General features: G+C 44.7%; 1 protein-coding gene across 3 annotated transcripts in view; it reads right to left on the bottom strand.

Moving 5' to 3' along the window:
- LOC134935215 (uncharacterized) overlaps nt 1-24,923 on the bottom strand; it is a 196,130-nt gene that overhangs the window by 18,811 nt on the left and 152,396 nt on the right. For all 3 annotated transcript variants that reach the window (XM_063930415.1, XM_063930417.1, XM_063930416.1), the window contains 2 exons: nt 22,767-22,859; nt 22,663-22,687 (listed from right to left, as the gene is read on the bottom strand). In XM_063930415.1, the coding sequence (XP_063786485.1) occupies nt 22,663-22,687; nt 22,767-22,859 (118 nt within the window). The remainder of the gene's footprint in view (nt 1-22,662; nt 22,688-22,766; nt 22,860-24,923) is intronic.

The following is a 24,923-nucleotide window of genomic DNA, read 5'->3' as shown; positions in this document are numbered from 1 at the left end:
TGCAGTGCCACTCCTAGATGGGCCCGGTGTTTGTGTCGGCCACTAGGGTCGCTTATCTTACTCACACAGCGACCTCGGTGCAAATTTTAGGACTAAAAATAATATTGTGAGGTGTGAGGTATTCAGAATAGACTGAAAATGAGTGTAAATTATGGTTTTTGAGGTTAATAATACTTTGGGATCAAAATGACCCCCAAATTCTATGATTTAAGCTGTTTTTTAGTGTTTTTTGAAAAAAACACCCGAATCCAAAACACACCCGAATCCGACAAAAAAAATTCGGTGAGGTTTTGCCAAAACGCGTTCGAACCCAAAACACGGCCGCGGAACCGAACCCAAAACCAAAACACAAAACCCGAAAAATTTCAGGCGCTCATCTCTAGTTAATAAGAAGCACATTAGTGCTATGTAAGTGAGGTGTGATTTAAAATAATACAAAAATATTTACAATGTGATAGGGAAAAACATAAATGTTAATAAAGTGTTAGGGTGTGCCAACCTGAAGCAGCCCAGCCATACCAAGGCTAGGGGTGTCTCCAAGTAAGCTGGCTCTCAGATGTAGGAGCCATTATCATGCGGCCTTACACTGGGCTATTAGATCCAGACATATTTGTTATTATTTATGGAGTGGGTTTGGGGTGCGATTTTCCCTGTGTTGGTATGGCTGGGCTGCCAATAGAATACTAGATGGCAGCAAAAAACAAACATCAATGTATTGTCAGTGCACAGAAAAACTATGCAATGTATCCGGATAATAAAGCTAAAGCAAGGGAGAGATCACCAAACTAACAATAAATATACTAATAGTATATCAAATTGACCATAAAGCTAAAGAAAGGGAGAGATCACCAAACTAACAATAAATAGTATACCAAATTCACCATAAAGCTAAAGCAAGGGAGAGATAACCAAACTAACAATAAATATACTAATAGTATACCAAATTCACCATAACACCACACACCATCGGTATAATAAACTATGCAAAAAAAATAATTGTACTGGGCTACGCTGCAAACATAGTGTATGATGACATGGTGAAATGATATACTTAATCATATTAATACAATCATATTAATATTAGCGGAAATTAAATGATACGCTTACAAGAGTATATAGGCATGTAAGTATATAGGCATTTAAGTAGAAACATATCATGCTTATACAGGTTGAGTATCCCATATCCAAATATTCCAAAATACGGAATATTCCGAAATACGGACTCTTTTGAGTGAGGGTGAGATAGTGAAACCTTTGTTTTTTGATGGCTCAATGTACACAAACTTTGTTTAATACACAAAGTTATTAAAAATATTGTATTAAATGACCTTCAGGCTGTGTGTATAAGGTGTATATGAAACATAAATGAATTGTGTGAATATACACACACTTTGTTTAATGCACAAAGTTATAAAAAATATTGGCTAAAATTTACTTCAGGCTGTGTGTATAAGGTGTATATGAAACATAAATGCATTCTGTGCTTATACTAGGGTTCCATCGCCATGATATCTCATTATGGTATGCAATTATTCCAAAATACGGAAAAATCCCATATCCAAAATACCTCTGGTCCCAAGCATTTTGGATAAGGGATACCCAACCTGTATTGAATAAATTAAACCACTCAGAGAGAGTCATAAAACTAGTTATTAAAGAATCCTAATATGAAAGAATTACAGAAAACATCCCAGATTGTTCGTCTCATTGAGGCCAAGCGGAGCCACTGTTCTCAACTGAAAAATCCAACGTGCCTCCAATTGCAGTAACCTTGTACCACGGTCCCCTCCCCTTACATTGTTGGGGACATGAAATATAATTTTGGATCTTAACATAGCCAAAGAGTGTCTTGCGTCCCTAAAATATCGGGCCACCGGCTGTTCCTGAGGTTTACCTTTGATTGCCTGTCAAATGGCTTGGCAATGTAATGCCATCCTTTCTCGGAACGATCTAATAGTCTTCCTTATATACATTAAGCCACACAGGCATATAATGTAATATATTACATGCTTTGATTGACAGGACAGAACATGCAAGATTTTAATGTTGGCTCCTGTGTGCGGATGGAAGAAACTGGACCCACTCTCCATGTAGCTGCAAGTGGTGCAGCCCATTTATAACAACCTGTTTTTTCGAGAGAAAATGCATTGATCATTGAACTCCAAGGCCAGTTATATCATTATGCACCAGGATGTCACAAAGATTTTTATCCTTTTTATAACTAGGCATAAGTTTTGTATGCTTCAGACTTTTTAAATCGGGGTCCCGTGTAATAATTGGACATAGATTCTTACCACACTGCATGTTCTCTTTACTGTATGGATGGTATAGTTGTACAAATGGAATCCCATCTTGCAAAGATTTTTTATTTGATGTTTGTAAAAGTTGACTCCTGGGAATGTTTAAAACATCATCTTTAGTGGCTTTCAATTTCTGTAGATCATACCCTCTAACCACAAACTGTGCGATCATACTATACATCCAGGTTCTGCCCGGGCTATATCGTCACACATCCTCATGGCCCTCAAGAAATGAGATCGAGGCAGACTATTGATTATATTCTTAGGGTGTTGGCTGTCAGCACGTGTTTCTATCCGTCGGTTTTACATAAAGGTCAGTATGTAAATAACCATCCTTTTGGATAATTTGGATAGTTGATCTCATATGTAAATTTAATATTAGCGTCCATGGTGTTAACGACATCCATAGCATCTATAAATTCTTGTTGTGTGCCTTGCCAGATGACAAAAAGGTTGTCTATGTACCTTGTAATGTATTTAAATTTACCTTGAAAGCTTGGATTTAGCAAAAATAGGTGTTTCTCCACCTCGAACATAAAAATGTTCGCTAGCGATGGACCCACGCATGATCCCATCGCGCAACCACACAGTTGGACATACCATTGCCCGTCAAACAAGAAATAATTTCACTTCAATGTGAGAAGCAGGAGCTCTATAAAAAACTGATATATCAGGGCCAGCATAGGAAGTACTATTCATTAAGAATCTCCTCACTGCTTCAATACTCCTACTGTGGGGAATGTTAGTGTGCAGGGAAATAACATTCAGATTGCACAAAAAACAATTAGGTGGTAAAGGTGATAATGAGCTTAATTTATTCAATAAAGAATTGGAATCTTTTAGAAATGTAGGCTGGACTTGGACTTGATCCTGTAAAACGCTATCCAGATATTTTGATATAGTGTAATATAACGAACCTCTAGCACTGATTATTGGACGTCCTGGTGGATGGATAGGGTTTTTGTGAATTTTAGGGATCGTGTAAATCAAAAGAGCAACTGGATATTCACAACTTAAGGCTTTTAAAGTCTTGGTAGATATGTATTGTTGTGTTACCGCCTGTGCCAATAATGTATCCAGTTCTTTCTTAAACAAATGTGTTGGATCTGAAGGTAAATGACGATATACTGTGGAGTCCTGTAATTGTTGCAGTAGCTCCTCCCTATAGTAATCCATTTCCATTACCACAATGCCCCCGCCTTTATCGTCAGGGCGGATAACAATATCATTGTATGATATTAAAGCATTGAATGCGATTCTTTGCTTTTTACTTAAATTATTCTGAAAGGCAGGTGCAGACCGTGCATTATCGATTCCTGTCTGTGATAAAGTCCTAGAAAAAACCTGTATAGCATTATTGTTAGAATGAGAATCGAATGTTGATATAGCCTTGAACGGAATTCTTTGTGAAACCGGTGATTGTACTGATTGTTTGTTATAATGTTCCTTTAGATGAAGCTGTCGTGTGAATTTGTGTACATCCACTGCACACTGGAACTCGTCAAATTTAGTAGAGGGGATAAAGGATAATCCCTTATTCAAAAAACTTAATTCATCCACTGTGAGGGTTCTCTTAGAGATATTAAAAACTATACTTTCTTCTTTGACTTTGATGTTTTTTCTGTAGTTCCTGTTGCATTAGCCCCCTCTTCTGTTGCATTCTCTCCTTTTCCTCTTTGGGTCCGTGTTGTTACCCCTAAAGGGGGCTTACCCCCAGAGGTAGTGGCTTCTTGTTCACTTGATGAAGTTTGGTTGCCACTTGAAGTGTTTCTATCAAACTTTTTGCGACGGCGCCACCATGATGGCTTACCAAATTTAGTGGAATGATTAGGATTGTTGATCCATGGGTATACTCTACCCTCTTGATAAATCTCGTTGTACTGTACTAAGCTTATCTGCAAGTATACAGTTGTTCACCAAGTTTATCCAACCATTTAGTATCCGCATCCCCTTTCAGGAGAAGTCAATTTCACATTTCTTTAGTTTTAGTAGTTGGAAATATAGTTTCTCATTAGTTGTGCGCCCAACAGCTGTTTCAAATGCTTCTGAGAATAGGATGGCCTCTGCTTCGATATCCGAAAAAGATAACATTTCCCCCAGAGGAAGATTTATATCCTTGTAACCCATTTGTTCTGGTATTGAGGTACCCTCTGCCATCTTATAAATAACGTGTTGTAAAAATAGGATTTTAATTACCTACCGGTAAATCCTTTTCTCGTAGTCCGTAGAGGATACTGGGGTCCATTTAGTACCATAGGGTATAGATGGGTCCACTAGGAGCCATGGGCGCTTTAAGAATTTGATAGTGTGGGCTGGCTCCTCCCTCTATGCCCCTCCTTCCAGACTCGGTCTAGGAAACTGTGCCCGAGGAGACGGACATACTTTGAGAGAAGGATAGATAAGGATAGTGGTGAGATTCAGAACCAGCATACACAACAAGAGGAAAGCCAAGCTAACCAAACTTGAAACAGGAACAGCAACGGCTGAACCAACATTACTTAACCAAGTAACAGCGCAAGAAGAACAAAGCACTGGGCAAGCACCCAGTATCCTCTACGGACTACAAGAAAAGGATTTTCTGGTAGGTAATTAAAATCCTATTTTCTCTTACGTCCTAGAGGATACTGTGGTCCATTTACTACCATGTGGATGTACCAAAGCTCCCAAACCAGGTGGGAGAATGCTGAGGTTCCTGCAGAACTTATTGACCAAACTGAAGGTCCTCAGAGCCAAAGTATTGAACTTGTAGAACTTAGCAAACGTGTTCAAACCTGACCAAGTAGCTGCTCGGCAGAGCTGTAAAGCCGAGACACCCCGGGCAGATGCTCAGGAAGAACCCACCGACCTAGTAGAGTGGGCCTGTACAGTTTTTAGACATGGCAAATCTGCCGTGGAATAAGCATGCTGGATAGTAAGTCTGAACAAGCGTGCTATTGTCTGCTTTGAAGCAGGACACCCAATCTTATTGGGTTCATAAAGAACAACAAGCGAATCCGTTTTTCTGTGGCGAGCTGTTCTTTTCACATACACCTTCAAAGCCCTCACAACATCCAAAGACTTTGAAGTAGCAGAGGTGTCGGTGACAACTGGAACCACAACAGGTTTGTTGATGTGAAATGCGGACACCACTTTAAGAAGAAATTGTTGATTAGTTCTGAGTTCAGCTCTGTCCTCATAGAAAATTAAATAGGGACTTTTGTGAGACAAAGCCCCCAGCTTTGACACACGTCTTGCTGAAGCCAAGGCCAACAGTGTGACGGTCTTCCACATAAGATATTTTACATACACCTCCTGTAATGGGTAAAAAACAGTTCGATTGGAGGAACTGCACCCCACTGAGATCCCAAGGTGCCGTGGGAGGCACAAAGGAAGGTTGGATGTGTAGAACAACATTCAGGAACATCTGGACCTCAGGGAGAGAAGCCAATTGTTTCTGAAAGAAAATGGACAATGCCAAAATCTGGACTTTTATGGAGCCCAGACGCAGGCCCACATCCATGCCTGCCTGCAGAAAAAGCAGGAAACGTCCTAGATGAAATTCCACCGCAGAATAATTTCTGCTCTCACACCAAGAGATGTATTTCTTCCAAACATGATGGTAATGCTTAGACGTTACCCCCTTCCTGGCTTGGATCTTAGTCGGGATAACCTTTTTAGGGATCCCATTCCTGGCTAGAATTAGCTGTTCAATTTCCATGCTGTCAAACGTAGCAATGGTAAGTCTTGATAGACAAATTGCAGAAGATCCTCGTGAAGAGGTAGAGATCACATATCTTCGAGGAGCAACTCCAGAAGGTCCGCGTATTAGGCCCTTCTTGGCCAGTCCAGAGCAATGAGTATTGCGTGAACCTTTTCCCTTTTTATTCTCTTTAGAATTCTTGGGATCAGAGGAAATGGAGGAAACACGTACACCATCAGATAGACCCATGGAGTCGTCAGGGCATCTATCGCCACTGCCTGTGGGTCTTTCGACCTGGAACAATACCGCCTGAACTTCTTGTTGAGACGAGAGGTCATCATGTTGATCTGTGGATATCCCCATTGACTTGTCAAGCACCTGAACACTTCCGGATAAAGGCCCCACTCCACCTGGTGCAGGTCATATCTGCTGAGGAAGTCTGCTTCCCAGTTGTCTACTCACGGAATGAAGACCGCTGACAACGCCACAGAATTTCTTTCTTCCCAGAGGAGAATTCTTGACACCTCTGACATTGCTGCTCTGCTTTTCATTCCACCCTGTCGGTTTATGTACATTACTGCCGTCACATTGTCCGACTGGACCTGAATTGCCCGATCTTGGAGAAGTTGTGAGGCCTGCAGAAGGACATTGTATGTAGCCCTGAGTTCCAGACTGTTGATTGGAAGGATGACTTCCTGACTTGACCATCTTCCCTTTTGTGACTCCATGTCCAGTGTCATTCCCAGGAATGGGAGCCTCCGTGTTGGCTCTAGGTGAGATTTTGGAAGGTTCAGAATCCACCCGTGAACCTGGAGGAATTTGGTTGAAAGACCAATGCTGTCCAGCAACCTCTCCCTGGACGGCGCTTTTATTAGGAGATCGTCCAAGTACGGAATTATGTTCACTCCCTGTTTGCGGAGTAGAAACATCATCTCTGCCATCACCTTGGTGAACACCCTTGGTGCCATGGAGAGACCAAATGGCAGGGCCTGGAACTGGTAGTGACAGTCCTGCAGTGCAAACCGTAGATAAGCCTGTTGAGGCAGCCAGATCGGAATATGAAGGTATGCATCATTGATATCCAGAGACACTAGGAATTCCCCCTCCTCCAGACCTGAGATCACTGCTCTCAAAGACTCCATCTTGAATTTGAAAACTCAGAAAAACGGGTTCAAATACTTGAGGTTCAGAATCGGTCTTACCGAACCGTCCGGCTTCGGTACTACGTACAAGTTGGAATAGTACCCCTTGTTTTGTAGATGAGGTGGAAATGGAACAATGACCTGAGTCTGTACCAGTTTTTGGATGGCATGCTGTAAAGTTCTACTTGCCTCTTGTGTAACTGACCTGATTTGAAGAATCTGTGACGTGGGAGCTCTTGGAACTCCAGTCTGTAGCCCTGGGAAATAAGACCTATGAACCAGGGATCCTGGCACGATTTTGACCAGATCTGACTGAAGAATTGTAGACGGGCTCCCACCTGACAGCCTTCCAGGCATTGCGGTCCACCGTCATGCAGAAAGTCATTGAGGAAGAAGAGTCTGAGCTCTGTTCATGAGCACCTGCAGTTGCTGGTTTGCGTGATTTACCTCTTGTGCCGCTGGAGGACGTAGATGCACCTCTGGATTTGCCCTTGAACTTGGCCATCCAAAATGACTAACTTAGAAGCTGAATGAGTCTTTTTGGTCGGGGGGCTGCGGATGGAAGATACGTAGACTTACCCGCAGTAGCTGTGGAGATCCATTTGTCTAGTTCATCTCCAAACAAGGCCTCTCCTGTGAATGGTAGACCTTCTACGCCTTTTCTGGAGTCCGCGTCAGCAGTCCACTGGCGTAGCCACAAGCCCCTGCGTGTCGACACTGCCATAGTGGTGGTGCATGCGTTAAGTATGCCTATTTCCATTATGGCCTCCACCATAAAGTTCGCAGACTCCTGTATATGCTGCAGGAGTAAGACAACATCCCCCCTAGATAAGAAATCTAACTCCTCAATTAGGTTAACTGACCATTTCACAATGGCTTTAGTGATCCACGCACATGCTATAGTGAGTCTTTGGGCCACCCCAGCAGCTGTGTACAATGATTTGAGTGTAATCTCAATTTTATGATCAGTCGTGTCTTTTAGGGAGGCGGCACCAGGAACAGGCAATACAATTTTACGTGACAGCCTAGAGACTGATGCGTCCACTATCGATGGATTTTCCCATTTTTTCCTATCCTTCAGAGGAAAAGAAAAAGATGAGAGCAACCTTTTAGGGATCTGAAACTTCTTATCAGGATTAACCCATGGTTCTTCGAACAGGGTATTCAATTCCTTTGACACAGGAAAAGTAACTGAGGACTTCTTCTTTACATTAAAATAAGATTCCTCACTCTCCTCTGACACCTTATCAGGAATATGCAGAACATCTCTGATAGACTTTATAAGAGCCTCTATTCCCTGTGACAGAGCCACACCCCCACCTCCCCTCCAAGTCTACCTCACCCTTCTCCAAGTCTGAGCCTTCAGAGTCAGAGCCAGATTGCAAGATATGGGCCAGAGATCTTTGCGGACAAATGGGAGGGGACTGAGACGCTGTTTTGGGGACTGAGTCTCTGTTCGTAAACTCCTCCACAGTTTGTTTTAAGTATTGCGTCTCTTTCTCATTGCGGGACAATTTTGTAGAAAGAGTTGAAATCATTCCTTTTACAGAATTAACCCACTCCGGTTATGCCCCGCTAGCTTGTGAACATTGAGTACCCAGTAGTGATCCCCCTGGTGAATAGGAACACTCCGCTGTACTAGAAACACACTCTTTGCCTGACATAATATAAATGTGACAGCACACACACACACAGGAAAAGGTTAAGCACAATTAACCCACAAAGAGCTCTTCAGGGAGACACAGAATTGTTTGGAGCCAGCACCCACCGCGCCCTTATCGCTAATGCCAAGCTTAGCCGGGTCGCAGACTAAGTACCCTGATAGGGTACTTAGTACACTAATAGTCACTCCCCCCCTGCTATGACCCCCTGGTACCGCTGAGGTAATCTGGAGTCACATCGGAGGAGCTGCGCATCCCTGTCCTTTCAGCATCTTTGTCCACTGCAGAGGGAAAATGGCGCTGGTGAGATGCTGGATCCTCTCATAGTGAAGCCCCACCCCTTCAATGGTGCGCGGTCTTCCCGCTTTTTTAATACTGGCTGTGGAATCTGGTGCTTACAATGGAGAGAAACCATTTTAAGGCTGTGTTGCCAGTATGTGTACTGAGACAAAGTTGTGTACTGTGTCTGGAGATGCATTCCGCCCCGTTTAGAAGCCGTGCATCTCCGTACTCTTGTGCCACCATTCATTCTTCTGGCTCTGTTAGGGGTGGCGGCGTGCGGTGGGAATGTACGCTTGCGGTGGTGGGGCTTGCGAATAGTTCCCTCAGGAGCTCAGTGTCCTGTCAGCGGGGAACGGGACCATTAACCCTTCAAGAGGTTGGGCCGTCCCGTCCCCCTAAGTCCCACAAAGCAGGCAGGCTGGTGCCAACCAGACCTGCTTGAAAACAACAAACATAGAAAATAAATGCAGAAAACTCTTCAGGAGCTTCCTTCAGCGTGACTGGCTCCTCCGAGCACATTTTCTAAACTGAGTCTGGTAGGAGGTGCATAGAGGGAGGAGCCAGCCCACACTATCAAATTCTTAAAGTGCCCATGGCTCCTAGTGGACCCGTCTATACCCCATGGTACTAAGTGGACCCCAGTATCCCCTAGGACATAAGAGAAAAGGGAACAAATCCCAACAGATAAGTCCTTATGTTGAAAGGGCAACAAAGGGTGCTTTGTTTGTAGATAAAGATGGAGATCCTGAGAGCAGCAGCAAATATCTCATATCCAGCAATCCATATTGACCGGCACTCCTGTAGTTAAAAATAATGGCCTAGGAGCCTTCAATCAAAGTTATTTGTAGGCAGAAGAAAAAGTAACGGCACTCATAGGGCTTAATACCATCAAAGTCACATCACTGTCCTCATCCTCTTAATGGGACAGCATCCAGGTATGTAGTCAACGTTTCATTTATTTTCATAAATTTCATCAGGACATAATGCAATAGTAAAACAATCTTACCTTATAAAGACAGTGAAGTAAAGACCCCACACCGAAAGAATCCCCGTGAATGCAGACACCGGCGGCCTCCAGAGATGTGACGCGCACCACGTCGGCGCCGTTGCCATGGAGATACGGCCCGTCAGCGCTGCCTAAAGAATCAATGGGGAAAAAAACAAGTGTCATAATAAAAATAGAACACTAGATGGCAGCAAAAAACAAACATCAATGTATTGTCAGTGAACAGAAAAACTATGTATTGTGTAACAGGAGCCTTGCTAGAATGCGCTCTGCTTCAAAAATTCCACCAGCGACCGACTCCAGGCTTGTGCAAAAACAACAAATACCTTTTATTCAGGTTGCTCAAATCCAAAGATACACATACTGTACACTAAAGATGACTGTCTTTAGTATAAACAACCAGGGAGGTTAGGCCCTGCCTCACTCCCTTTTACTAAATAAGGAACACTTCAGGTCCCGGCACAAGTGCCCCAGTCTTCCAGATCCCACTGTCCCCAGCAGGCCTATTACCTGGACACTAACTGCCTTCAGGAGCCCTGACCCATGGGAGAGACTCTGCTTTAAACCCAGCACCCAGGTGCAGGCTGATGAAGCAGATTCTTGGGCTAAGAAGCCTATACGACCTGGTCTGGGCCAAATGGATGGGAACCTGGTCCATCCACACTTCCCACCCACCCCCAGGACCCTGTATGTAGCTTACAGGTGGCAATGTACCTCTCCTGCCACATACCCTTTCCCTCAGCTTTTTGTGGCTCAGAAAAGCGGCAAGTAACATTGGCAAGGTTTCACCTTTGCCAATTATTTTGGGCTGACAAATCTTTGGGACATAACTTGGGCCCATACACCTGGGTCCCAAGTTCCTCTCCCAAGTACACATCCGAGGCCCTTTTAATTGGCCTTGGAATCTATTTCCATTAAAGGTTGGTGGCACCGACTCCACTGTGCCACCTTCCCTTTACCTCCACTTTGGCATAGTGGCCAAAGTGGTCATTTTAATGGACAACTTCCTGTTGCCCACTAAACTTCCCCTTCTCTTCACCTTTCCACCTTTAGGGATGTTTCCTTTATCGGGCTTGGATTTACTGGCTACTGAGGAAGTCACTTTATTCTTGTCTGGGTGTTTGTGACACCTGACCTTAACCAACTCTGGACTGGGGAAGGTTTTTAAGTTCACTCTGGGCCTAGTAGTCACCTTGGCCCTCACTGGTCTTGGAATATATGGACAATTCCACCTTTTATGTCCCAGCTCTTGGCACCGGTAACACCTAGTCTCTGCCCTGAATTTAATTGTTCTGAGGTCATGGTGTAACTTTGCCCCCACCCTTTCCCTCAGAGTGAGGCATTGGTCCCGAGTCTCAGAAAGTCCTTTCATTTGTTGAACTTTTAGTGCTTCCTTCAGTCTTTCCAGCTTTGGTAACATTTTCTTCATTAACGTGACTGCTTCGTCCTCCGATCTCCCATCTTTGACCCTAGTCACTGTCTCCTGCTGTTCTATGATCGGCACATAACCCATTTTAATTCTCTTGTCCAGGTCTCTTATTCAACTCCGTAGTTTAGGAATCTCCTTCACTGTTTCTTTTAGCTGGCTATTACTTAGGGCCAGCTTTTGAAACTCTCCCCTCAAGTTTTCCAGCTCTCGTGTCTCATACAGAGAACTCTCCCTGGGTAGAGCAACCTCAGAAATGGGACTCTGCACCAATTCCTCTGAGACAGGTTCTTGCTCCTTACTTAGCGTGTCTTTTATGAACTGTCCCAGTTCAGCAATTGGATCTTGAGCCTTTCGTGGTGAATCATGTCGGGGTGCAACAGCCCCAAGATCAAAATCTTGCACCTTATCCTCCTCATACACAAGGAGAACCCTTTCAGAAGCAGGTTCCTGGATAACTTCGGAAGTGGATTCCTGTATTGCAACTAGCTTAGCCATGACTAGCTCACGTAGGCTAGACACCTCCAAAGGTATGGTCTTTGTCTGTGATTCATCAGAGAAAGTCTCACATGTGCACTGGATGTCCAGAACCGGGGGCTTCTGAACCTGTGATGTCCCATCAGGGTTGAACTTCTGAATGTACATCACGTCAACAGCAGAAGGATCCTGGGTTTCCAAGACTTCAACAGAAGCAATCTCCAGCTCAGGTAAGACTTCCTGTTGTAGGATGGGTTCTTGAATAGTCATCAAATTGCCATCTGTCCAGGTAGATTCCTGGGGTTCATCATTCTGCCACAGATCCAGCAGATTAGAGGATTCTTGGTTTGGAGGTGGATGATCACTTGACATCAAGTCAACCTCTCCCAGCTCCATTACCTCTTCCTCCTCACTCCCTGTCAACTGAGGAGCAGCCGGGAATCCCACATCCTCATCTCGTGTCTCCATGAACACATCTTCTGTGAGCCCCTGTGGCTGCCATGCTCCATCTTGAACAGGTTCCACTGAACTCAAGGCTTTGTTCCACTCTTCACCCAAGCTACTATGACGTTATTTTTCCGGCGAATGAGGTGGTCCTGCTTCAGAGGAACTTCTCACTGCCGTCCTAGGGGTTAACATCAAAACACTGCCATCTGATGTGGCTCTCTCATGCTGCTTGAAAAATTCCTATGGATTTTCTATGCGCTGCACAATAATGGCTGCAGCTTCCTCCATGCTCTGGAATGGCAATACCAACTGAATGGACATTAGTGCCTGTAAATGCTCTACCTCTGGGGAAGGGCCCTCATTTCCACTTTCCAGGTAGATGGCCTTACTAGTGCCATAGCAGGGAGCCTTCCGGGCCTTAGGCACTGGCAGCTCTGGCTCAACTTTCCTGTTCCTTCTGGCTGGAACAGGGAATCCAGTATAGCCGGGTTCCAATACAGTATGGTACCATTCTTCCGCAGCCTGCACCACCGTTGGCATCATTTCCCCCAAAGATGCCATCTCCATTTCAGTTGATAATGTCTCTGACCCAACCTTCGGCATAACGTCTTCAGCAATTGGTGTAGCTACACCTGTGTCTGAACTGAAACTAGGCATAGCCAATGGTTTTAGCTTAGAAACCTCCTTCTGAAGCTCCGCCAACTCTTGCGACCGAGCCTTATTGGCCAGCACCAGACTCCCATATCATGTCTGGTCACAGGAGATTTCCTCTAATAGTCCTTGGCAATGTACTACAAAGTTTTCAGATCTGGGTTTAGCCTTTGCCAAGGTTTTCTGCAACTCTGACACCTGGCCTGAGAGCTTGGCAGTCTCTTCTCTACTCCTTCCCAATTTGGTCAGAGAGTCAGACAAAAGAGATTCCTTCTCCTCCAGTTTTTGTGTTAAGGTGTTCATCTGCTCTTGAAGAAAATCATATTTTAACTTAAGCTCTTCTAGCTCCTGTTAAAGGACCAGGAGCTAGAAGAGCTTAAGTTAAAATATGGAACCTTTTTTTCAAGGTCACTTATCATGTGACACCAAAAAAAAGGTTCCATGCTAAAATCTTCCCCAAGATCTGGATTACTCCACAATAAATTCTCCACTTCACTCTCCAACTGTGGGGCTTTAATAGGGTCACATAAGTTCCTGACCTGAGGTGTTAGAGCTGTCACCCCTTTTGTTTTTTTAGCATGAATTCTCTTTTTGTTACCCATTTGAAGAGACACTTCAGAATAGGCTGTATATCTGAAAATCTTTATTTACCCTGTTACCTTTGAAAACTGTAAGTGAAAAGGAAAATAAAAATTCCTTTTTTTTCTTTTTAGCACAGATTGAGCTTTTAACAAAGCACTGAAATGTAGCATGTACTTTAGAATATGCTGTATATCTGAATATATATATATATATATATATATATATATATTTATTTATTTTTGTAGCACAGATTAAGCTTTTAGCAAAGCACTGAAAGGTAGCATGTACATAGTGGCCACAAATACCTTACACTGGTAGTGCAAATAAACAACTTCTCTCTTCAGGCTCTTAAAACTAGAACTCAGGGATTGCTGGGACACATAGTACCACAAAGTTTCTCTATTTAAACAGATCCACCTTTATAAAAGGTTTCAACTTTGCTTGATTTGTCTTAATGAGCTAATTAACAGGGACACCAGACACCCTCTACTAGATTTTGCAGGCACAGGTAATAATAAGCATGGAAAAGAAATTCAGTCATAAATTATCAGATGCTTGCAACCCCTTAGAGCAAGTCAACACAGCTACTTTCAATGAAAGGCGCAAAGCATATAAGACAGAACAGGCCATGCACCCTGTTTAACCTCTTTGCTGCCAATGCAAACCTTTGCACCAAAATCAAACACATTCAGTTTAAACAAAACATATAATTATTTTTACCCTGTGGGGTTGGTTTTAACAACTACTCACAACACCCTTGGTCTGGTACTGATGCCCACAAGTTCAGCTTGGTCTGGAGTTCGCTGGTATGTGTGCCGCTACCTTGCGGCTGTTGGGTCCTCTGCCACGTGTGACACTACTAGCAGAAGGGACCCTGTTCAGGTGCCATTTGTAACAGGAGCCTTGCTAGAATGCGCTCTGCTACAAAAATTCCACCAGCGACCGACTCCAGGCTTATGCAAAAACAACAAATACCTTTTATTCAGGTTGCTCAAATCCAAAGATACAAATACTGTACACCAAAGATGACTGTCTTTAGTATAAACAACCAGGGAGGTTAGGCCCTGCCTCACTCCCTTTTACTAAATAAGGAACACTTCAGGTCACGGCATCCTGACACTAGTGCCCCATTCTTCCGGATCCCACTGTCCCTAGCAGGCCTATCACCTGGACACTAACTGCCTTCAGGAGCCCTGACTCATGGGAGAGACTCTGCTTTAAACCCAGCACCCAGTTGCTGGCTGATGAAGCAGATTCTTGGGCTAAGAAGCCTATACGACCTGGTCTGGTCCAAATGGATGGAAACTTGGTCCATCCACACTTCCCACCTACCCCCAGGACCCTGTGTGTAGCTTACAGGTGGCAAAGTACCTCTCCTGCCACAATTGTAACCGGATAATAAAGCTAAAGCAAGGCAGAGATCACCAAACTAACAATAAATATGCTAATAGTATTTATTATTTAATAGTAATTATTATTAATAGTAATTTTTTTTGCATACAGGAGTTTATTATCCAAATGGTGTGTGGTGTTATAGTGAATTTGGTATACTATTAGTATATTTATTGTTAGTTTGGTGATCTCTCCCTTGCTTTAGCTTTATTATTCGGTTACAGGTGGTCATTCCGAGTTGATCATTAGCTGCATTTGTAACTGCTAAAAAACGGCAGTTCTGCACATGCGTATGCTGCGCAATGTGCACGCGTGACGTACGGGCAGAACGAACTATGCAGTTTTGCACAGGGTCTAGCGATGCATTTCAGTCTCACTGGTTGCCGCAGAGTGATTGACATGAAGTGGGCGTTTCTGGGTGGCAACTGACCGTTTTCAGGGAGTGTTCGGAAAAACGCAGGCGTGCCAGGGAAAACGCAGGCGTGGCTGGGCGGGTTTGTGACGTCAAATCCGGAACTGAATAGTCTGAAGTGATCGCAAGCGCTGAGTAGGTTTTGAGCTACACAAAATATTTTTGCAGGCGCTCTGCGATACAACCGTTCGCACTTCTGCTAAGCTAAAATACACTCCCAGTGGGCGGCAGCATAGCGTTTGCACGGCTGCTAAAAACTGCTAGCGAGCGATCAACTCGGAATGAGGGCCACAATGCATAGTTTTTCTGTGCACTGACAATACATTGATGTTTGTTTTTTGCTGCCATCTAGTGTTCTATTTTTATTATGACACCTGGTTTTATTTCCATTGATTTTTTAGGCAGCGCTGACAGAACATCTCCATGGCAATGGCGCAGACGTGGTGTGCGTCACGTGACGTCCCTGTAGGCCGCCGGCGTCTGCATTCACGTGGATTCTTCCGGTGGCGGGGTCTTTACTTTAATATCTTTATAAGGTAAGATTGTTTTACTATTGCATTATGTCCTGATGAAATTTATGAAAATAAATGAAACGTTGACTACATACCTGGAGGTTGTCCCATTAAGAGTATGAGGACAGTGATGTGACTTTGATGGTATTAAGCCCTATGAGTGCCGTTACTTTTTCTTCTGTCTACAAATAACTTTGATTGAAGGCACTTAGGCCATCATCTTGAACTACAGGAATGCCGGTCAATAAGAATTGCTATATATATATATATATATATATATACACACACAGCATAGCAAACCAGAGTGCTGCAGCTGTTATTCCTTTTACTACAACTCGTTAACTGAGGGCACCACGCACAAGACATATCAGTGGAGTGCCGGGCTGTACGCACAAAATTATATATATATATATATATATATATATATATCTCTTACTGCATATGGTTCAGCACTCAATTAAACATGAAACATCCACCAGTGTGCCATAGCTGATATAAATTAGCATAATGTCCCAGTGTGAAATCCCCTGGACAGGCAAATAACTGCACGGCACTTCAGGATTTATGAATGCAGACTTTACTTTCTCAACACTTCCGGGTCAACTGACCCATCAGCAGGTTAAATATACAAACAAAAATAAATTGATATATTGAACCCGATGATGGGGCACGGTTAACCCCAAAACATTGAGAAGTCTGCTTCCTTACATATATTTACATATATATACATACATACACACACACATACATGTACGGAAGCACACACACCCACCCCCCCACACCCACCCCCATGAAAATCCTGCATATGCCACTGTATGAGTCACCATATAAATCAGCATGTGTAGCCTCAAACATGTTTTGCTCCCAATCCAGGGGCTTTTTCAAAGGTTTTTTTTAATTTATGTATAAAAGAAGGTAATAAATTGATATATATTTTTTTATACATATGTGTATTAATTGACTGCCTTAACAGTGGGACATTTATTATTCAATTAGTTATTTAATTTTATTGTTATTTTTTCTTTCTCTAACGTCCTAGTGGATGCTGGGGACTCCGTAAGGACCATGGGGAATAGACGGGCACCGCAGGAGACTGGGCACTCTAAGAAAGATTTAGTACTGCTGGTGTGCACTGGCTCCTCCCTCTATGCCCCTCCTCCAGACCTCAGTTAGAATCTGTGCCCGGCCAGAGCTGGGTGCTTTTAGTGAGCTCTCCTGAGCTTGCTAATAAGAAAGTATTTTAGTTAGGTTTTTTATTTTCAGAGAGCTTCTGCTGGCAACAGACTCTCTGCTACGTGGGACTGAGGGGAGAGAAGCAAACCTACTAACTGCGGCTAGGTTGCGCTTCTTAGGCTACTGGACACCATTAGCTCCAGAGGGATCGAACACAGGACCTGACCTTGTCGTCCGTTCCCGAAGCCGCGCCGCCGTCCCCCTCGCAGAGCCAGAAGTCAGAAGCCGGCGGGTTGAAGAAAGAAGACGTCGAAATCTGCGGTAGAAGACTCCTGTCTTCAGATGAGGTAGCGCACAGCACTGCAGTTGTGCGCCATTGCGCCCACACTAACCCACACACTCCGGTCACTGTAGGGTACAGGGCGCAGGGGGGGGCGCCCTGGGCAGCAATTAGATACCTCCTGGCGAAAAGCAGCATATATACAGTTGGACACTGTTATATGCATGAGTCCCCGCCATTAATTTTACACAAAATCGCGGGACAGAAGCCCGCCGCTGAGGGGGCCTTCTTCCTCAGCACTCACCAGCGCCATTTTCTCTCCACAGCTCCGCTGAGAGGAAGCTCCCCAGGCTCTCCCCTGCAGACTCACGGTAGAAAGGGTAAAAAGAGAGGGGGGGCACATAAATTTAGCGCATTTTATATATATATACAGCAGCTACTGGGTAAACACTAAGTTACTGTGTGATTCCTGGGTCATATAGCGCTGGGGTGTGTGCTGGCATACTCTCTCTCTGTCTCTCCAAAAGGCCTTGTGGGGGTCCTGTCCTCATATAGAGCATCCCCTGTGTGTGTGGTGTGTCGGTACGCATGTGTCGACATGTTTGACGAAGAGGGCTATGTGGAGGCAGAGCAAGTGCAGATGAATGACGTGTCTCCGCCGACGGCGCCGACACCTGATTGGATGGATATGTGGAAGGTGTTAAATGATAATGTAAACTCCTTACATAAAAGGTTGGATAAAGCTGATGCCTTGGGACAGTCGGGGTCTCAGCCTATGCCTGATCCTACAGTGCAGAGGCCGTCAGGGTCTCAGAAGCGCCCACTATCCAAAATGGTTGACACAGATATCGACACGGATTCTGACTCCAGTGTCGATGACGATGATGCAAAATTGCAGCCTAAAATGGCAAAAGCCATCCGCTACATGATTATAGCAATGAAGGATGTATTGCACATATCAGAGGTAAACCCTGTCCCTGACAGAAGGGTGTATATGTATGGGGAGAAAAAGCAAGAGGTGACTTTTCCCCCTTCACATGAATTAAATGAATTATGTGAAAAAGCATGGGATTCCCCCGATAAGAAAGTGCTGATTTCCAAAAGGTTACTTATGGCGTACCCTTTCCCGCCAACGGACAGGATGCGCTGGGAATCCTCCCCTAGAGTAGATAAGGCTCTGACACGCTTATCTAAAAAGGTGGCCCTGCCGTCACAGGATACGGCCGCCCTAAAGGATCCTGCAGATAGGAAGCAGGAAAGTATCCTGAAGTCTGTTTATACACACTCAGGTACTATACTGAGGCCGGCAATTGCGTCGGCCTGGATGTGTAGTGCTGTAGCAGCATGGACAGATAATCTGTCCGAGGAAATGGATACCTTAGACAAGGATACCATTTTACTGACCCTGGGGCATATAAAAGACGCTGTCCTATATATGAGGGATGCCCAGAGGGACATTTGCCTACTGGGCTCTAGAATAAATGCAATGTCAATTTCTGCCAGAAGGGTCCTGTGGACTCGGCAATGGACAGGTGATGCCGACTCCAAAAAGCACATGGAGGTGTTACCTTACAAGGGTGAGGAATTGTTTGGGGACGGTCTCTCGGACCTAGTTTCCACAGCTACGGCTGGGAACTTTTTGCCATATATTCCCTCACAGCCTAAGAAAGCACCGTATTACCAAATGCAGTCCTTTCGATCACAGAGAAGCAAGAAGGTCAGAGGTGCGTCCTTTCTTGCCAGAGGCAGGGGTAGAGGAAAGAAGCTGCACCATACAGCTAGTTCCCAGGAACAGAAGTCCTCCCCGGCTTCCACTAAATCCACCGCATGACGCTGGGGCTCCACAGGTGGAGCCAGGAGCGTTGGGGGCGCGTCTCCGAAATTTCAGCCACCAGTGGATTCACTCACAGGTGGATCCCTGGGCTATACAGATTGTGTCTCAGGTATACAAGCTGGAATTCGAAGTGATGCCCCCTCACCGTTACCTCAAATCGGCCCTGCCAGCTTCCCCCATAGAAAGGGAAGTAGTGTTAGCGGCAATTCACAAGTTATATCTCCAGCAGGTGGTGGTGAAGGTTCCCCTCCTTCAACAAGGAAGAGGATACTATTCCACAATGTTTGTGGTACCGAAACCGGACGGTTCGGTCAGATCCATATTGAATTTAAAATCCCTGAACATTTATCTGAAAAGATTCAAGTTCAAAATGGAATCGCTCAGAGCGGTCATTGCAAGCCTGGAAGAGGGGGATTTTATGGTGTCTCTGGACATCAAGGATGCTTACTTGCATGTCCTCATTTATCCACCTCATCAGGAGTACCTCAGATTTGTGGTACAGGACTGTCATTACCAATTCCAGACGTTGCCGTTTGGGCTCTCCACGTCACCGAGAATATTTACCAAGGTAATGGCAGAAATTCGAAAGCAAGGAGTCACAATTATCCCATACTTGGACGATCTCCTCATAAAGGCGAGGTCCAGAGAGCAATTGCTAATCAGCGTAGCACACTCTCAGGAAGTGTTGCAACAGCACGGCTGGATTCTGAATATTCCAAAGTCGCAGCTGATTCCTACTACGCGTCTGCCTTTTCTGGGCATGATTCTGGACACGGACCAGAAGAAGGTGTTTCTCCCAGCGGATAAGGCTCAAGAGCTTGTGACTCTAGTCAGAGACCTCTTAAAACCGAAATAGGTGTCGGTGCATCGCTGCACGCGAGTCCTGGGAAAGATGGTGGCATCATACGAAGCCATTCCCTTCGGCAGGTTCCATGCGAGGATCTTTCAGTGGGATCTGTTGGACAAGTGGTCCGGATCGCATCTTCAGATGCATCGGCTGATCACCCTGTCCCCGAGGGCCAGGGTGTCTCTTCTGTGGTGGCTGCAGAGTGCTCACCTTCTCGAGGGCCGCAGGTTCGGCATACAGGACTGGGTCCTGGTGACCACAGATGCGAGCCTCCAAGGATGGGGGGCAGTCACTCAGGGAAGAAACTTCCAAGGGTTGTGGACAAGTCAGGAGGCTTGTCTGCACATAAATATCCTGGAACTAAGGGCCATATACAACGCCCTGAGTCAAGCGGAGCCTCTGCTTCGCAACCAACCGGTGCTGATTCAGTCAGACAACATCACCGCAGTGGCTCATGTAAACCGCCAGGGCGGCACAAGAAGCAGAGTGGCGATGGCGGAAGCCACCAGGATTCTTCGTTGGGCGGAGAATCACGTGCAAGCACTGTCAGCAGTGTTCATTCCGGGAGTGGACAACTGGGAAGCAGACTTCCTCAGCAGGCACGACCTCCACCCGGGAGAGTGGGGACTTCATCACGAAGTCTTCACTCAGATTACAAATCGATGGGAACTGCCACAGGTGGACATGATGGCATCCCGTCTCAACAAAAAGCTACAAAGGTATTGTACTAGGTCAAGAGACCCTCAGGCGATAGCTGTGGACGCCCTGGTAACACCGTGGGTGTTCCGGTCGGTCTATGTGTTTCCTCCTCTTCCTCTCATACCCAAGGTGCTGAGAATCGTAAGAAAAAGAGGAGTGAGAACAATACTCATTGTTCCGGATTGGCCAAGAAGGACTTGGTACCCGGAACTGCAAGAAATGCTCACAGAGGACCCATGGCCTCTGCCTCTCAGACAGGACCTGTTGCAACAGGGGCCCTGTCTGTTCCAAGACTTACCACGGCTGCGTTTGACGGCATGGCGGTTGAACGCAGGATCCTAGCGGAAAAAGGCATTCCGGATGATGTTATTCCTACGCTGATAAAGGCTAGGAAGGACGTGACAGCAAAACACTATCACCATATATGGCGAAAATATGTTGCCTGGTGTGAGGCCAGGAAGGCCCCTACAGAGGAATTCCAGCTGGGCCAGTTCCTGCACTTCCTACAGTCTGGAGTGACTATGGGCCTGAAGTTGGGGTCCATAAAGGTCCAGATTTCGGCCCTATCAATTTTCTTTCAAAAGGAACTGGCTTCTCTTCCTGAAGTTCAGACGTTTGTTAAGGGAGTGCTACATATTCAGCCCCCTTTTGTGCCACCAGTGGCACCTTGGGATCTCAACGTGGTGTTGGGTTTCCTGAAATCCCACTGGTTTGAGCCACTTAAGACCGTGGAGCTAAAGTATCTCACGTGGAAGGTGGTCATGTTATTGGCCTTAGCTTCGGCTAGGCGTGTGTCAGAATTGGCGGCTTTGTCTTGTAAAAGCCCCTATCTGGTTTTCCATATGGACAGGGCAGAATTACGGACTCGTCCGCAATTTCTGCCGAAAGTGGTGTCATCTTTTCATTTGAACTAACCTATTGTGGTGCCTGCGGCTACTCGTGACTTGGAGGATTCCAAGTTGCTTGATGTAGTCAGGGCTTTGAAGATCTATGTAGCCAGGACGGCTGGAATCAGGAAGACTGACTCGCTGTTTATCCTGTATGCATCCAACAAGCTGGGTGCTCCTGCTTCAAAGCAAACTATTGCTCGCTGGATCTGTAGCACGATTCAGCATGCTCATTCTGCGGCTGGATTGCCGCATCCAAAATCAGTGAAAGCCCATTCCACGAGGAAAGTGGGCTCTTCTTGGGCGACTGCCCGAGGGGTCTCGGCAATACAGCTTTGCCGAGCAGCTACTTGGTCGGGTTCAAACACATTTGCTAAGTTCTACATGTTTGATACCCTGGCTGAGGAGGACCTTGTGTTTGCCCATTCGGTGCTGCAGAGTCATCCGCACTCTCCCGCCCGTTTGGGAGCTTTAGTATAATCCCCATGGTCCTTACAGAGTCCCCAGCATCCACTAGGACGTTAGAGAAAATAAGATTTTACTCACTGGTAAATCTATTTCTCGTAGTCCGTAGTGGATGCTGGGCGCCCGTCCCAAGTGCGGACTTCTTCTGCAATACTTGTAACTGAGGTCTGGAGGAGGGGCATAGAGGGAGGAGCCAGTGCACACCAGTAGTACTAAATCTTTCTTAGAGTGCCCAGTCTCCTGCGGAGCCCGTCTATTCCCCAGCATCTACTACGGACTACGAGAAATAGATTTACCGGTGAGTAAAATCTTATTTTTATATTGAACGTAATTCCTTTTGTGCTTTTTTTTGTTTATATACTACTATATATAAAATATCCTTTTTTCTCTACAGCCTGTTATTCCATACACTTTCCAACTGATTAGACCACAATTTTCTTAAAAGATTTTCAGATATTTAAGACCACTAAAACAGTTGTATATACAGTACATGTAAATAATACTTCACCTCTGATTTGCTTGCACTTGTTTCCCTAAGGAGAACAAAGAAAATGTTACATTAGTGATTTGTCCAAATAAGATTCAAATTATTTTAGAAATGTATAGTTTCACCTTTAGTTCTGATGCAAAAAATAATCAGGAATAAACTGCCAACCGAAGCAACCACTCCTCCTATAGTTCCAGCAGCTATATACATAGATGAATCTGTAAGAGAGTGTTTATGAAATATGCATTAGTTTATCATTTGATAATGAAAGTATACAGGTTAAAAAATAATTTTGGAAATGAATAATAAGTTATACTGAATAAATATTCCTCCCTATGCATAAAGCCATGCATACAATAGTTTAGAGACCAAACTGTCTATAGATTTGGTTCCCACAATGGACAGTTCTGCTCATTGAAGGACAAAAAAGATTATCGTTCCAAAGAGCCAACTAGTTACAATAATTTGCTGATGTTTGAGTCCAAACAAAATTAGTCTGTTTGCTCCCACATCCTGAGAAAACCAGCCCTGGTACCAACTGGCCTGGGGCTGGCTGGAGCCATAGTGGTGGGGAGATGGCAACACTCTGGGGACCTCGTCTATGGCTCCACAATGCATTATCTTCTTCAAATGGTCAGAGACGAAACCTAGGGTGAAATAACCCTAAGAAATGTAGTAGCCACTGGTCTATAAAGTCTTCACAACTAATTTTGCTTACAGGACCACGAAACCTTTTTTTTTTATATACTTTTACATGAGCCCAGATTTATCAAGCATTGGAGAATGATAAATTGCACGGTGATAAAGTCCCAGCCAATGAGCTCCTACCTGCCACGTTACAGGCTGTGTTTGAAAGGAGCTGATTGGTTGGTACTTTATCACCCTGTAACTTATCACTCTCCAAGGTTTGATAATTCTGAAAACTGAATTAGGGACTTTCATGACCTGTCTTCTATGTAAATGAAGAGTGTATTAATGAACTATCAGAATATGAAGAGAGCACTAAATATAAAAATTTATAGAATTTATTACAATTTAATAAAATCAAATTCTAAACACAATTAATGTAGAACACAATAGGTATATTTACATAATCCCATATGGCAACTGATATAGAACCCACCACATTATAAGGAATCGTCGCCCAGCTGCCTGCTCCTGCCTCCTTTCCATGACAAATGCTAAGATGTACAGAAGCCTGCACTGCAGACTTACCTTAGTACTCCAGTCTCCAATCCTACTGAGGGGTTTATTCATGAAGCAGTGAAAAGTGTGGAGAAGTGAACCAGTGGAGAAGTTGCCCATGGCAACCAATCAGCATTCAAGTAACATTTATAATTTGCATACTATACAATTGTTCGGAGCAGCTGATTGGTGGCCATGGGCAACTTCTCCACAGGCTCACTTCGCTACTCTTTTCACTGCTACATGAATACACCCCTCAGAAGGATTGGAGACTGCAGTCCTAAGGTAAGTTAGTTATAGATAGAAACATAGAATTTGACGGCAGATAAGAACCACTTGGCCCATCTAGTCTGCACATTTTTTTTTTTTTTTTAACATATTTTTATCTCAAACCTTATTTGATCCTTATTTATTTGTAAGGATATCCTTATGTCTATCCCATGTATGTTTAAATTGCTCTACTGTCTTAGCCTCTACCACCTCTAATGGGAGGCTATTCCACTTGTCCACTACCCTTTCTGTGAAGTAATTTTTCATCGCAGCACACAGGATCCGGCACCCGACAGCCCAACCAGAGCAGCGTGGACCAGCTCCCTGCACTGGTAAGTATATTGATCTGCTGGGGGAGTTCCGCGGGGCGAGGGGTAGTTGCAATGGGGGGGACGGCCAGGCAGTGGCGGTAGCGGTGATGTGTGCATGCGCAGCAGGCCATCGGGGTATTTTTTATGAAACATACCCCGATGATGCTGCGGAGTGCCATTGCAGGGACAGAGCTTGACCGCAAGCTCTGTTCCTGCATGCGATAATTGATACATCCCCGCAATGTAATCAATTATCGCAGTGCGAGTTGGGGCAACTTTATCACCTGTCATCCGCATCCTGGATGCGAATGGTGATAAACAGGCCCCTCAAGAAACACATTCTGGCAAAATATATGCTTGGCGCAAGCCGCATGTCAAGAGAACTGCCACACCAAGATGAGCTGTTTGGTATGACTGCAAGAAAATTGTATGAGGACACATCTGTATAAGGAGATCTATGGTAAGAACTTACCCTTGTTAAATCTCTTTCTGCGAGGTACACTGGATTCCACAGGG

Source organism: Pseudophryne corroboree, chromosome 6, assembly GCF_028390025.1.
Source record: "Pseudophryne corroboree isolate aPseCor3 chromosome 6, aPseCor3.hap2, whole genome shotgun sequence".
NCBI lineage: Eukaryota > Metazoa > Chordata > Amphibia > Anura > Myobatrachidae > Pseudophryne > Pseudophryne corroboree.
Note: the sequence above shows the minus strand (reverse complement) of the source record. Positions and strands in the feature narration are given on the sequence as shown.